Source organism: Mus musculus, chromosome 6, assembly GCF_000001635.26.
Source record: "Mus musculus strain C57BL/6J chromosome 6, GRCm38.p6 C57BL/6J".
NCBI lineage: Eukaryota > Metazoa > Chordata > Mammalia > Rodentia > Muridae > Mus > Mus musculus.
Genome location: NC_000072.6, coordinates 73,156,054 through 73,169,113, shown reverse-complemented (window position 1 = coordinate 73,169,113; position 13,060 = coordinate 73,156,054). Strand labels below are relative to the sequence as shown.

General features: G+C 44.9%; 1 protein-coding gene across 4 annotated transcripts in view; it reads left to right on the top strand.

Annotated features, from left to right (window-relative positions):
- Dnah6 (dynein, axonemal, heavy chain 6) overlaps positions 1 to 13,060 on the top strand; it is a 204,625-nt gene that overhangs the window by 53,114 nt on the left and 138,451 nt on the right. For all 4 annotated transcript variants that reach the window (XR_003956215.1, XR_377473.4, NM_001164669.1 and 1 more), the window contains exons 16-21: positions 157 to 285; positions 5,521 to 5,634; positions 8,107 to 8,250; positions 9,816 to 10,028; positions 10,879 to 10,971; positions 12,654 to 12,773. Coding sequence is in view for 2 of the 4 variants with exons in the window: in NM_001164669.1 (NP_001158141.1) it covers positions 157 to 285; positions 5,521 to 5,634; positions 8,107 to 8,250; positions 9,816 to 10,028; positions 10,879 to 10,971; positions 12,654 to 12,773 (813 nt within the window). In the remaining 2 variants the exon portion in view is untranslated. The remainder of the gene's footprint in view (positions 1 to 156; positions 286 to 5,520; positions 5,635 to 8,106; positions 8,251 to 9,815; positions 10,029 to 10,878; positions 10,972 to 12,653; positions 12,774 to 13,060) is intronic.

Sequence of the window (13,060 nt, the reverse complement as noted above, 5' to 3'; positions counted from 1 at the left end):
AACATTAAAAGAAACAACCATTTTGTTTTTTTAACATAGTTTATAAGAGACAGAAAGAGAATGAGGGAAAATGCATTTTGGGGAACATGTCTATTGATCTACCTAATCTTCACGAACAATCAAGCTGCCTAACCAAAACCCACATTGACTTTATAGGACCCTCAGATCTTGGATATCAGTGCTGACCAGGAGAAAATAAAGACGATGCTGAGTGACCTGCAGTCCGTTCTGGATGACCTTCAGAAACGCGCCTTTCAGTACAAATCCTACCAGAAGAATTTCAAGGTAACTGCAGCTGATCACATCTGCTTCTCGAATGCATGCACAAATATGTATTTATGCATAAGTCCCCTCAACAAGGTGACCAGAGCCACTCAGCGGACAGTGGCTGGTCAATGTTCCACAAGCACACCAAGGGGGATTAGTACACAAGAGGGCTGGAGACATGGCAGGTGAAGTGCTCCATGCACAAGTGTAAGGGCGTGAGTCTGGATCTCCTGCTCCTGCATCTGTGTAAAAGCCAGATGGGGGTAGCAGCCTGCCTGTTACCCCATCAATTGGGAGTTGGAGACAGGGTATCCCTGAGGCAAGTTAGCTAGCTGGACTAGAAGAACTGGCAAGTTCTGGGTTCAATGCTTCAAAATATCAGACAGATAGCAATCAAGGAATGTCTGACATCAACCGTGGGTCTCTACATGCACATGAGCATGCAAACACATACACACACATTAGCATGTGTATTGCAAACACGTATGTATGCAAAAATAATAGTATCTGTGAGGCACAAAATATCCTCTTGTTTTGGGAAATTCTCAGCCACTCCCCCCCTCCCCGCAGTTTCTATGTTAAAATGTGTATGCGTTTCAAAATGTGGTTAATTAAAGCCCTCTAGCTTTTCTCAAGTAAAATTCAAGTGTCTTTAGCATCTGGATGAGTTTTGATTCCATGAGCTTTACCTAAATTGTCCTGTTATTACACACAAAAAAAGAGATGAGCCAGAAGATAAGATGAGTCCCAAAAGGTAGGTTCGAAATGCTAAGGGTGAAAAGAAAGAGGAGATCCAAGAGATGCCCATGCCTTAAACAGCATCAACAGAGAGCAACAAGGTAAATGAAAGGATGGTGCACTTGGTGGAGTGCACCTGTGCCTCACTTGGCGACACACCTGCACACTCCTGTCCTTAGGCAGGTCTGCTCCAGAGGCCAGAGCTTAGTAAAATAATCTGAAGAGTGATGTGCTCTGTGCCAGGCAATGAGACTTGTAAAACCTGAGTGAGGGAACAAAGCCCTTATGGAAGCACAGAAGGCCCTGGATAACTGAGCACAAACAACGATGCTGGGCACCACAGAGCTGCAGAGCCATGAGCACAAACCCAGAATGCTAGTTGCACAAAAGCTGACACGTAGGTCAGTGGAATAGTGCAAAGGAGCCAGAATTAAACCCACATAACCACAGCCACCTGGATTTTGGCAGAAACACCAAAAACATACATGGGGGCGGGGAGGGAAGCATCTTCAAAAAATGGTACTAAAAACACTGGGTATCTATATATTAAAAATGAAACAAGACCCCTATCTTTTACCCTGTACGAAATCAAGTTTTTAGAGATGGGTAAAAGACCTCAGTGTAAGGCCTAGAGCTGTCATGGGAAACACCTCAAGGTGTCAGCAGAGGCAAGGGCTTTCTGGAGAGGACTCTGCTAAAGAAGTAAAACCAAATGCTGACAAATGAGGCTGCATGAAATTAACACACTTCTGCACAGCAAAGGAAACGAAGTGAAGGAACAGCCTGTAGAATAGGAGAGACTGTACATTTGCAACTATATGTCTGACAGATTCACATCTAGAATTTATTGTGAACTCAAAGCACTAAATATACAAAAAATAAACAACTTAATGAGTGGGATAATGGAATGAAATGGGAGTTCTCAAATGAAGAAATACAAATGACCAATAGACGTAAGAAAAAAATACTCAACATCCCATTCATCAAGGAAGTGAATACTGCAAGTGCATTGCAATCCATCTCACCCTCTTCAGAATGATTGCTATTAATTATGATGCTGAGGCTGTGGGGGAAGGGAGCAGATATTCACTGCAGGTGCAAATGCAAATTAAGTGAACAGCTATGGAAACCAGCATGGGGGTTTCTCAAACACTAAGCCTGTGATGCATCTATGTCACTCCTGGGTACATATCTGAAGGACTCTAACTCAACACACCATAGAGATAGCTATACATCCATATGTAGTGCTGCACCACTCACAACAGTGAAGCTATAGAATCAGCCTAGATTCTCACCAACAGACACATGAGTAAAGAAAACGGGATGTGTATACACAATGGGGTTCTACGCAGCCATAAGGAAGAACAAAATTATGTCATATCCAGAAAAAAAGATGGAGATCATCACATGAAGTGAAGTAAGTCAAAACCACAAATACCATGGGTTTCCTCGAGTTTGTGGATTCCAGCTTCTATATAGATAGCATTTAAAAATCCGTGTATGTGACCAGAAGGGAGATGAAGAAAGATTATCAGGAAGGAAAAAGAGAGTACACTATAGGCAGTGTACCAGAGTAGAAATGCTCACGGAGCTTGAAAGAAATCACCATGAGTGTATGCCAGTTAAGAAAATAAGCAAAACCAGACTGGGAGATGATTGGAGATTGAGAGCTCATACTGCTCTTGCAGAGGACCCGAGTTTGGCTCCTAGTACCCAGATTGGGTGACTCACACCTGCCTGTAACTCCAGCCCCAGGAAATCTGACCTGTTTGGGCACCTGCACGCATGTGCACAAATCCACACGGAGATACACATAGTTAAAAACAAAACAAAATTTTAAAATTAGGAAAAAGAAAAAAAAGGTTAGGGATGGCTCAGCCAGGAAAGAGGCTGTTTGTTTGTTTGTTTGTTTGTTTGTTTTGCACAATCACAACGACTTGAGTTTTATCCTTAGATCTCATGATTTAAAGAATCCACATGTATAACACATGTTATAATCCATGTTATAATCCCAGAGCCAGTGGGGGCAAAGACACCTAGATCCCAGGACATTCTGGTCAGACAGTGTGGACTACTTGGTAAATTCCAGGCCAGTGAGAGGCTTTATATGAAAGCAATTAATCAGCTGGTTAGTTAGTTATAACCTGAAAAATAGTCTCCTCACTTGAACATGCTTGCATATGCACAAACATGAACATACACATAGGCACAGGCACACCAAAGAGGAAAGAGAAAAATCAAATTATGTCATATGTTGTGATGATTACCAATGATGAGCCAATCACAGAAGATCAAATAGTGTGTGAAATGCCTAAAGCACTCTCACCGACGTGGAAACTACCACCGTGATCACTATTGGCTGCGGAACTGAGGGTTGCTTGCTCAGAAAGTGTAATTTTTCATAAACATGGAATTGAAAAGCAGTGGAAGTCTGCTACTATGTTTTTAGCACAGCATAGTTAACAGTACTATATGCATAAAAATTTCCAGATCTCATGTTATGTGTTTTTACCATAATATTAGGGGGGATCTCTAAAGAAAAACAACGGGATGAGCAATGGCTCAGGGAGGACAAGTATGAGGACCTGAGTTCAGATTCCCCACACCCATGTGAAGCCACCGTAATCCCAGGATCCCTACAAGACAGGAGGCCAAGACAGGACAACCCCTGGGGGCTCCAGGGCAAGTAGCCTGGTGTGTGCCATGGCAATCAACAGATCCTTCTCAAACCAGATGGAAGGGAGGATCAGCACCGTACTCCGTCCTTTAATCTCTACACATGTCACAGTGTATGGCACATTCACTCAAATGCAAGCATGTGCTCATGCCTTCCTCATACCTATAGAGTGAACATGTACTGTACACACACACACACACACACACACACACACACAGAGCCTGAGATAGCAACAGCTTACTTTTTTCATATGTTGCATCTTATTCTCCCTTCATAGCTGCTTCTAACCTGAACTCCCTTCTGCAGCTGTCAATCATTTGAGAAAAGCCAAAGCATGGATGGCTTTGGTGGAATTAATGGGAGTCGAGGCTAACCACTCACTCCCCAACCCATCTGACTCTGGGCTTCTATTGCTGTGAAGAGACACCATGAGCACAGCAACTCTTATAAAGGAAAGCATTTCATTGGAGCTGGTTTACAGTTCAGAGGTTTAGTCCATTATCATCATGGCAGGAAGCATGGTGGCACTCAGGCAAACATGGTGCTGAAGAAGGAGCTGATAGTTCTACATTGGATCAGCAGAGCAGGCAGGAAAGAGAGAGAGAGAGAGAGAGAGAGAGAGAGAGAGAGAGAGAGAGAGAGAGAGAGGAAGAAGAAGAAGAAGAAGAAGAAGAAGAAGAAGAAGAAGAAGAAGAAGAAGAAGAAGAAGAAGAAGAAGAAGAAGAAGAGAGAGGAGGGGAGGGGAGGGGAGGGGAGGGGAGGAGAGAGGGGAGAGGGGAGGGGAGAGGGGAGGGGAGAGGAGGGGAAGGAGGGGGAGAGGAGAGAGGAGAGAGGAGAGAGGAGAGAGGAGAGAGGAGAGAGCCTGGCTTGCACATCTGAAACCTCTAAGCCCATGCCCAGTAATACACTTCCTCCAACAAGGCTATATCTACTCTAACAAGGCCACACCTCCTCACAGTATCACTCCCTATGGGGGCTATTTTCACTCAAACCATCACATCCCCAATACCAATGCTCGAGTTTAATCACAGAATCCAACAATCTCTGTTCAGTCAGTTCAATGGGAGTTTCCTCACATCCAATCCAAAGCAGTCTTTACATGATTTTTCATTGGACACACCTTCAGGAGTTGGAGAGATGGCTCCACAGTTAAAAAGCACCTGCTGCTCTTCCAGAGGACAGGACTTCAGTTCTCAGCACACACAATGGATGACCTATAACTCCATCTCCAGGGAATCAGATGACCTTTTCTGGTCTCCAAAGTCACCTGTATCTGCCCCCCCCCCCACACACACACACATACACACATATGAATCAATAAACATGGTAATAAAAATCCTTCAGGATGTCTTCATTCTTCGTCTCTACAAGGTTGCTCTACACTCCATGTGGTTAGAGGAGGTTGTTCTGTGACCTTAAACCTCTCCACCCTCCCTCCAGCAGCCACTACACACATACCTGCCTCTTCCATCACCAAAGCTTAGGAGCCCAGAAGGAAAGCAGTCAATCTGAAAACTCATCTATCCCTCCATCCCCACCACCAAAGACTGAGCATCCAAAAGGGAATGCCCCAGAGCTCTCCAACAGTGATATGGTCAGGATATGTACATTGTAAGAAAATATCATGCCATATTTTCTCAAATGAAATGCTATACTGTGTGCAAGATTTCACAGCTTTCAGGGGTCATCCCCTTACTTTTTCCCTCTCCTTACTCCCCCCCCCCCCATTTAGGATCCACATTCTTCCAGGAAATCACAGCACCAAGAGTTGCCTGTAGGACAATACAGTCGTTCTGTCTGAAATCTAAGCCCCGCGTCTTGTTTCTTGTATTTTAAAGGTGGAAGTGTCCAAGTTTGATGCATTGGAAGAAGTTAGTGCTGAACTCAGGCTCAAACAACTGCTCTGGGATTCCTTGTCGGAATGGGATAATCTCCAGCAGGAATGGCTGAAGGTAGGGGGAGAACAGCCCTCGGTAGCTGTGTTTTTATTAATTCCACCTGAATATTAACAATATGAAGTAATATTTCAATTATCTAGTATCTTCTGATCATCAATGAAATATGTACTTCAATATTCAGAAAGTTGAGTTAACATATCTGACATGGGGACAGTATGGCTATGATGGTGTTGAAACTCATTCATATTTCATATGTCTATTTTTACATTCCAAAGGAACTCAATGCATGTGATTCCTTTGGGGCAGTGACCATGAAACCTGTGCTTTCTCTTTAGTTTCATTGGTCATTGTCAGTAGGAACTAAGACACGGCTTGTCACTGAATGCATTTGTCATGTTGACCCACATAGAGAAAATGAGGAAGAGGTTTTGAAGCCTGAAAACTGCCATTTTCTCTTCTGTTTAAAACTATAAACTGCTCCATCACAGTGTTACTTAATGTGTAAATTCTATTGCTATGCATAATGTAAAGCACAATTTTATGGGAACCAATCAGTCTTCCAGTTAAATGTCAGAGGCCCTTTGTCACTAAACACTATGAGGCAAAAACTCTTCTTATAGAGCAGAATTCCTGACACCTTTGTTCAAGAGGGTGGCACAGTTCGAATATCTAAGGACCACATGGCATGATATCTAACTGCAGTGGGACTTCTAAACTCAGTGTTGCCATGAAACGCCCCAGCATTCTTGAGGGGTTTATGTGTGGTGTACTACTCACTTTAGGTCTCTGGTAGCTTAGGCTTCCGTTCTTAGTGTCGTTGATGGAAGGAGGCCACTTTGCTCACACTGCTAGGGTAAAGTCAGAGGAGTACTCTCAGTAGTGAACTCTTCATCTATGGAGTCTAGTATGACAGCCATGTGGCTCTGCTTCAAGGATCTGCCTGTATTCAGAACTTGAAAAGAAAGCAGAAGATGTGAGCACCTTCCGGTGTGATCAACTTTCAAGAATCACTCTCTCAAGTATGATACGGATGTGTGGAAAATACCTTCTGCTTCATAAATACTTTGCACTCCTCATTCTCCCTACCTTTGTAATGCCTATAACCAGAGGCCATGTGTCTGAGTCAAAAACCAAACAACAGAGGAAATGTTTTCCAGGTAATTGTTCCTGGTGTTGGGAGAACCAGAGGGGCATTTTAAAAAAACTTCTTATTGAGTCTCTGTGAGTTTCACTTCATGTACCCCAGTCTCACTCATCTCCCCATTCCCTCATATCCACCCTCTGCCCCATAACCTCCCCACCAAAATAAAATAATAATAATAATAATAGAACCACACAAACAATAAACAGAACAGAACAGAACAAAACAAAACATAGAAAACATTTCATCATGGAAGCTGTAGTATGTCACAGCATGGAGTATGTCACAGTGTCCCACAGTACACCCCTCTGTCCACATACCCTCACTTGCAAATGTTCATTGCAATGAGTCATTGACTCTGCCTTCTGGGACATCACTAATGTGGATCCTCACTGGGTCTCCTCCCAGTCATGTTGTTGTTGTCCTGTGCCATGGAGATCCTGCCCTTTATGTGCCCCAACAGTTAACAGATGATGTAGATTTTGGCGTGGTCCAACTCAGAGCCCTGGATCCGGGCCTAGGTAACAACTAAACTGGTCAGCCCACTGGCTTTCCCTGATCCATACCACCAAGGTGAGCTTTCCCACATTGCTCTGTCTAGGCCACTCAGTGCCACCATAGGCAAGAGACAGAGTCAGCTCTCTTGCTATCATGTCCTCAGGAGACTGGCTCACCAGCATCCATGCCTCCAGCCCCAGCTCCACCATGCTGCCCAGAGAGCACATGGCTCTCTCTCCCGAGTGCTGCAGCTGGCAAGGGGCTGGGAGAGCACTCCTACATCCTGGGGGCTGTCTCACCCATACCTTCCCCAACAAGGACATTGCCACTGTGTTGCCCAGGCAACGCTCAGGGCCCACTCTCCCAGTGTTCCCAGTGAGGGGCAGGGATAGCTCTCCCACTCCTATGACCTCTGGGACAGCTCTCCCTACTACCTCAGGTGGCAAGGGGCAAGTTGGGGAGAGCATCATCCATGCCCGCTCTACCTCAGGGCAGAGCAGCTCTCCCCAGCTCTTGCCCTCATGGTCAGCTCCACTACGCTGCCTGGGAGAGGTGCAAGGCCCCACTCCCCTGAGTGGCACAGATATTGAGGGGTGGGGCCAGTTCTGCACAGCCCCTGGACATCCATGTGATCTAGGCAGCTGCCCAGAGCAGGGCTGTCCCTGTGGTCTTTACTGATAATCTGTGGATCACAGTACTGCACTTGATAGCGAAGCAGACAATGCTAAGAAAAGAATTAGCGATTGGCGTTAACAATGGCTGTTTCTAAGCCTACAGATTTGCTTTCATTTAGTGTAGTGCCACGAAAGCTAAACTTTTATACTGTTTAAGCTTGACATTTATCGTGTGTTTTAACTGTTTTTTTTTTTTTTTTTTTTATCCCACAGTCCAAATTTGACTGCCTGGATCCAGAAGTCCTAAACAGTCAAGTTACTAAATACGCTAAATTTGTGACCCAGCTGGAAAAGGGCTTGCCACCTAACAGTGTGGTGCCCCAGCTCAAACAGAAGGTGGAGAAAATGAAAGAAAAGGTAAGATGGGAGGAGGGGAACCGTTTCAGAACCAAACTCAGATGTCCTGGGTATTTGTTTGCAGGAAAAAGAAATAATAGTCCAGTGTGTTTTTCTCAACAGCTGGCAAAATGGTGCAATGGAACATTGCGATTAGAACAAACACTTGGGGTCTGTTACATGATAGACAAAGTAGTGCCAAGATGCTGATGCCCTCAGCATATAGGCTGCAATTGCACCCAATGCAAACAGCAGAGTCTGTTTACCCTATGGCACCTCACAGCTAGGCACTATCCAGATGTATACAGTGTGGAAAAGCCGGGGAAGCCGGGTAGTGCATGGAAAGGGTTGGTTGGGAAACTGCGTTGCAACCAAGCCAGTCCTTAGAAGGGATAAAAGGATCAGGTGAGTCTGCTCAGCTGGTAAAAGGCATTTGCAGCCAGTTGACTTCTCCCATACTGACCTTGCCTGTTATCTCCCCTTTCCCTTGAGATCTCTAACAAACTCGCTGTAGTTAATTTAAAAGCTCTCTTCCTAACAATGTGCACCATTTCTGAGTTTGATTCTGATCACCGTTGACTCTCAGGCGTGTTTTGTTCTGCTCATTTTTCTTCGCTGTGTGACTTTCCATTTTCTGTGTGTTTCGTTTGGTCGTTGTTGAAAGCCCGGCATCTTCTGCAGCAGCGAGTGGTTGCTGAGGCACGTGGTTTGCAATCTGGGAGACGGGCATTAGTTTCCCTCTGTTTACCTTTTCGCTTGTTCTATCAACTCAGTTAGGAGTTCAGCTGGCTTTGAGATTTGACACTGCCCTAGTCTGCCTTTGCTGCATCTTGGGCTCTGTATTTTCTAGTGGTACCTACCGTTTCTCGAGGGAGCTGGGCCCCAGAGGTTGTTTTTAGCTTCTTTCTCCTGGACCTACACCTTTCTTCTTTGTGGTGCCCAACTGAAAATCCGTTTCCTGCAGCTTTCCACTCTATACTGATTATTTCACAGGACAAATGATCACCTGGTGGGAGAGGCAGACCTCAAGATTGGCTCCACTTAGTGAGGTGCTCCATCCCAGCCCTCTGTTCTAGTCTTCAGAGAAACATGTGACTACCGGTTTCCCCACATTTTAAAATTAGTTTGGTGCCCTGAAATTCAGTGTTCTCAAGGTCGTGATAAAATTCCTTCATTTGCATTTCCTTTTCTATAGGACGAGTGGTGCTGTTTTCAACTCTCTATAAGCTGAAACCGTGTATAGCGTGTCTTGACCAATTCCACCATCATCCTCCCCTCCAACTTCTCCCAGATTCCCGCCACACTGTCTTCCCAACCTCACGAGCTCTTTTTTCAGACACTGAGTCTGACAAATGCCACCAGTATGTTCATGGGTCTAGGATGGCCCAGTGCAGCATGGGTGACCCATGCAGGCCCACATTCCTGCTCTCAGCAGCCAGCAGCCAGCAACAGCGCCTCAGGCAGTGCTGGGGCACCATGAGGCCCTCCCCGACCCATGCTGGGGTGTTTACAGGCTGGATCATAGGTAGGTCTGGCGCATGTGCTTTTTTACAGAGGCAGCACCTCTGAAAATGTCTGTTTTCCAGCTTCCTGTGATCATTGACTTGAGGAACCCAACCCTGAAAGCCCGGCACTGGGCAGCCATTGAGCAAACCGTCGACGCCCTCCTAGTGGACACTGAAATCCCGCTGACCTTGGAGAGGCTGTCCGAACTGCACGTCTTTAATTTTGCTCAAGAAATCCAAGACATATCTGGGCAGGCTTCTGGGGAAGCTGCCTTAGAGATAATTCTTAAGAAGGTAAATCATGAAGAAGCCAGACATGGTGGCATGGCCCTCTCGTGCCCCGTTTTAGCACCAGGGAAATGGAGCCAGGTAGATAGACCCCTGAGGCTTGTGGGACAGCCAAACTAGCCTACTTAGTTCCAGCCCAATAAGAAGCCATGGCAATAAATAAATAAAACAAAGCAAGGAAATAACACTGACCTACATACACATACTCACACACATAAACACACTTATGTATACACATACAAAATGAGAATGTAAAGGTTTTAGGTTACAACATGAAGACTACTAATATCTGTGTTATCTGGGTAGAGTTTTCAACATGACAAGCAACAGCCTCCATTGTCTTCTTGCACGTTCCACTTGATGTTATATATTCATCCTATAGCCTAACCAGAACTCAACAGCAGCAAGGTCGGCTGTTTGCCAGCTTTTATAAAGAACTGCATGCCAGAGATTTTTTATTTATTTATTTATTTACAGAAAATTGTGTTATTTTCTGAACTCCCAGAGAAAGCTAATTGCCTTCAAATACATTAAGAAGAATTTCCTACTTACAGTACCATCTCCTTATCCTAACAATGCCTGCCTGCCTGCCAGGTGTCTAAATAAAAAGACCATTTTCCTTCCCCTAAAAGCATCAGGTGCACATGATCACCAGCATTTCATCTGTACTAAGAGTAGTCAACTGAAACCAAGAAAATCTGTGGCTTCCAACCAAGAAAAGGATCTTGAGAATGGCAGGGGTCGTAAGGGGGGAAATAGGGCGGTTATAGTTTCTCCTCACTTCTTTCCAAGTGCCTTTATTGTGTGGCTAGACACTCATGAATTTAGAATCCCTAATGCTTAAACTATTTACAAGGTGGAAGACTCTTGGAAAACCACGGAATTTGTCATCCTTCCTCACCGTGACTCTAAGGACGTATTTATCCTGGGTGGCACAGATGACATACAGGTAGGTAATCGGGTTATGGGAAATTTGTGGTAAATCAGGGATGGGAGCTCATGCCTGTAATTGCAACATTTGGGAAACAATGGCAGGAGGATTACTATAAGTTCAAGGCCAGCCTGAGCTACGTAGCAAGTTCTAAGTTAGCCAGGCATAGATAATAAGACTGCCTCAAAATGAAGAAAAGAACTGGAGGGGGAGGAGAGCAATTTTGTGATAAAAAGTCCTGACCATACGTCCTGCAGCTTCTGTGAAAGACTAAGGTAAGGAAATGAACTATGAGTCACTAAGGAAGAACTAACTTGGAAAACAAGATGTAAATAATTGACACAAATGCTTATTCACAAATATTTACCAAAGTAATAAAATGGTGTGTGTGTGTGTGTGTGTGTGTGTGTGTGTGTGTGTAGGAGTTCCAGGCCTATAGCTGAGGAAATAATTAAAATAACGTGATCAGTTATATGCGAAGTAGTAGAAGAGTCTTTCCTCCATCAGATCAGCCAGGACAACCGACATTAAAGATGGGAGGTGGAGAACGGGGTAGGGGGAACTTCAAACACAGCAAGATAACAGGAGCGAGCAGTTCGAGTGCACAGCAGGCTGAGAAGTTAAACTCGATGTTGTCTGTTCAGGTGGATAAAATCTAACCCGTATACTTTGAGCATTAAGTCACTTAAAATCTAAAGGCAAAGGGAAGGGGTCCCACAGCCCAACTTAAAAGACAAAGCCATAGTATAAGAATGGCCACAAGACAGAAATATAGATGGAATTGTTGGTAGAGGGCAAATCAGACATCATTCTATGAATGCTGGTGAACAAGGCAAGTTAAGGGCCGGTTGGCGGGGCTGCAATGAACGACTCAATGTTTCAGACCAACACATTTTTTTAGATTGGCATGTTTTATGAGGGATGCTGTTGTGTGTGGGGAGCAGTCGGGAGGAAGGTGCTGTGAACGCTTCCTCCAGAGGATTCAGCTTCGTCTTTTGACAGATGAAAGCCCACCAGAGTAACTACATTGTATAAAGGGGGTGCCAGTCGCCTAATGTTGAGGGCAAGAGAAGAACATTAAACTAATCAAACATATGCCATTAATGACTGCAGAATCCGGGGCTCAGAGATGGCTTCGTCAGTAAACATTTGCTATACCAGCTTTAAGACCTGACTTCAAGTCCCGCCACTCACACTTTAGAAAGCTGGGATGGAGCAGGGAGGTGATGCGTGCTCACAATCCTAGCACTAAAGAGTCAGAGACGTGTGCATCTCTGGGGCTCACTGACCATCCAGTCTAAGCAGAGTCCTGGGTCCCACTGGGGGATGCTGTCTCAAAACGGAAGTGAGGAACATCATCCTAGGTTGACCTCTGGGCTCCACATGCATGTGCATTTATGAGCATGCGAATTCCTATGCATACAAGGGCACAGGCATGCATGCACTCACGTGCGCGCACACACACACACACACACACACACAGTCTCTTAGTTAAGTGTCCCCTAGTGACCTTTGAGAGAATACACAGGGTTGTAAGCACAGTGAAAGAACAAGCTTTGCAGTTGTCTGTGTAGGAAGCTGTAGGTGGGCCTATAGTACTTGTTCAGATGAGTTATCCTTAAACGGGCCCTTGGAATTGCAAATACCTTGAGCTCAAGGACTCATGCGTCTGCCTGTGTCCTGGCCTCTTCTCCCTGAAGGTCCTACTTGATGATAGCACCATCAACATTGCAACCATTGCCTCATCCCGGTATGTGGGTCCCCTGAAGTCTCGAGTGGATGACTGGCAGAAACAGCTTTCCTTATTTAATCAAACACTGGTAAGTAGGGGCAGTTTCAGCTCCTGGACTCTGATTTGGAGAGCCACAAAGCCTTCGGAAATACTGATTCTGTGGGGCGAGGGACGCAGCTCAGAGGTAGAAGGATTGACCAACATGTACAAAGTTCTGGGTTTGCTCCACAACACCATTATATGTGTGCATATATGTATGTGTGTGAATGCACACACACACATATTGTTGTTTTAATATATAATTCAGAAGTATAGGATTTAATTGTTGACATTATGTTCAGAATGAGAAGAAAGCACACATGTATTTGGCTGTTT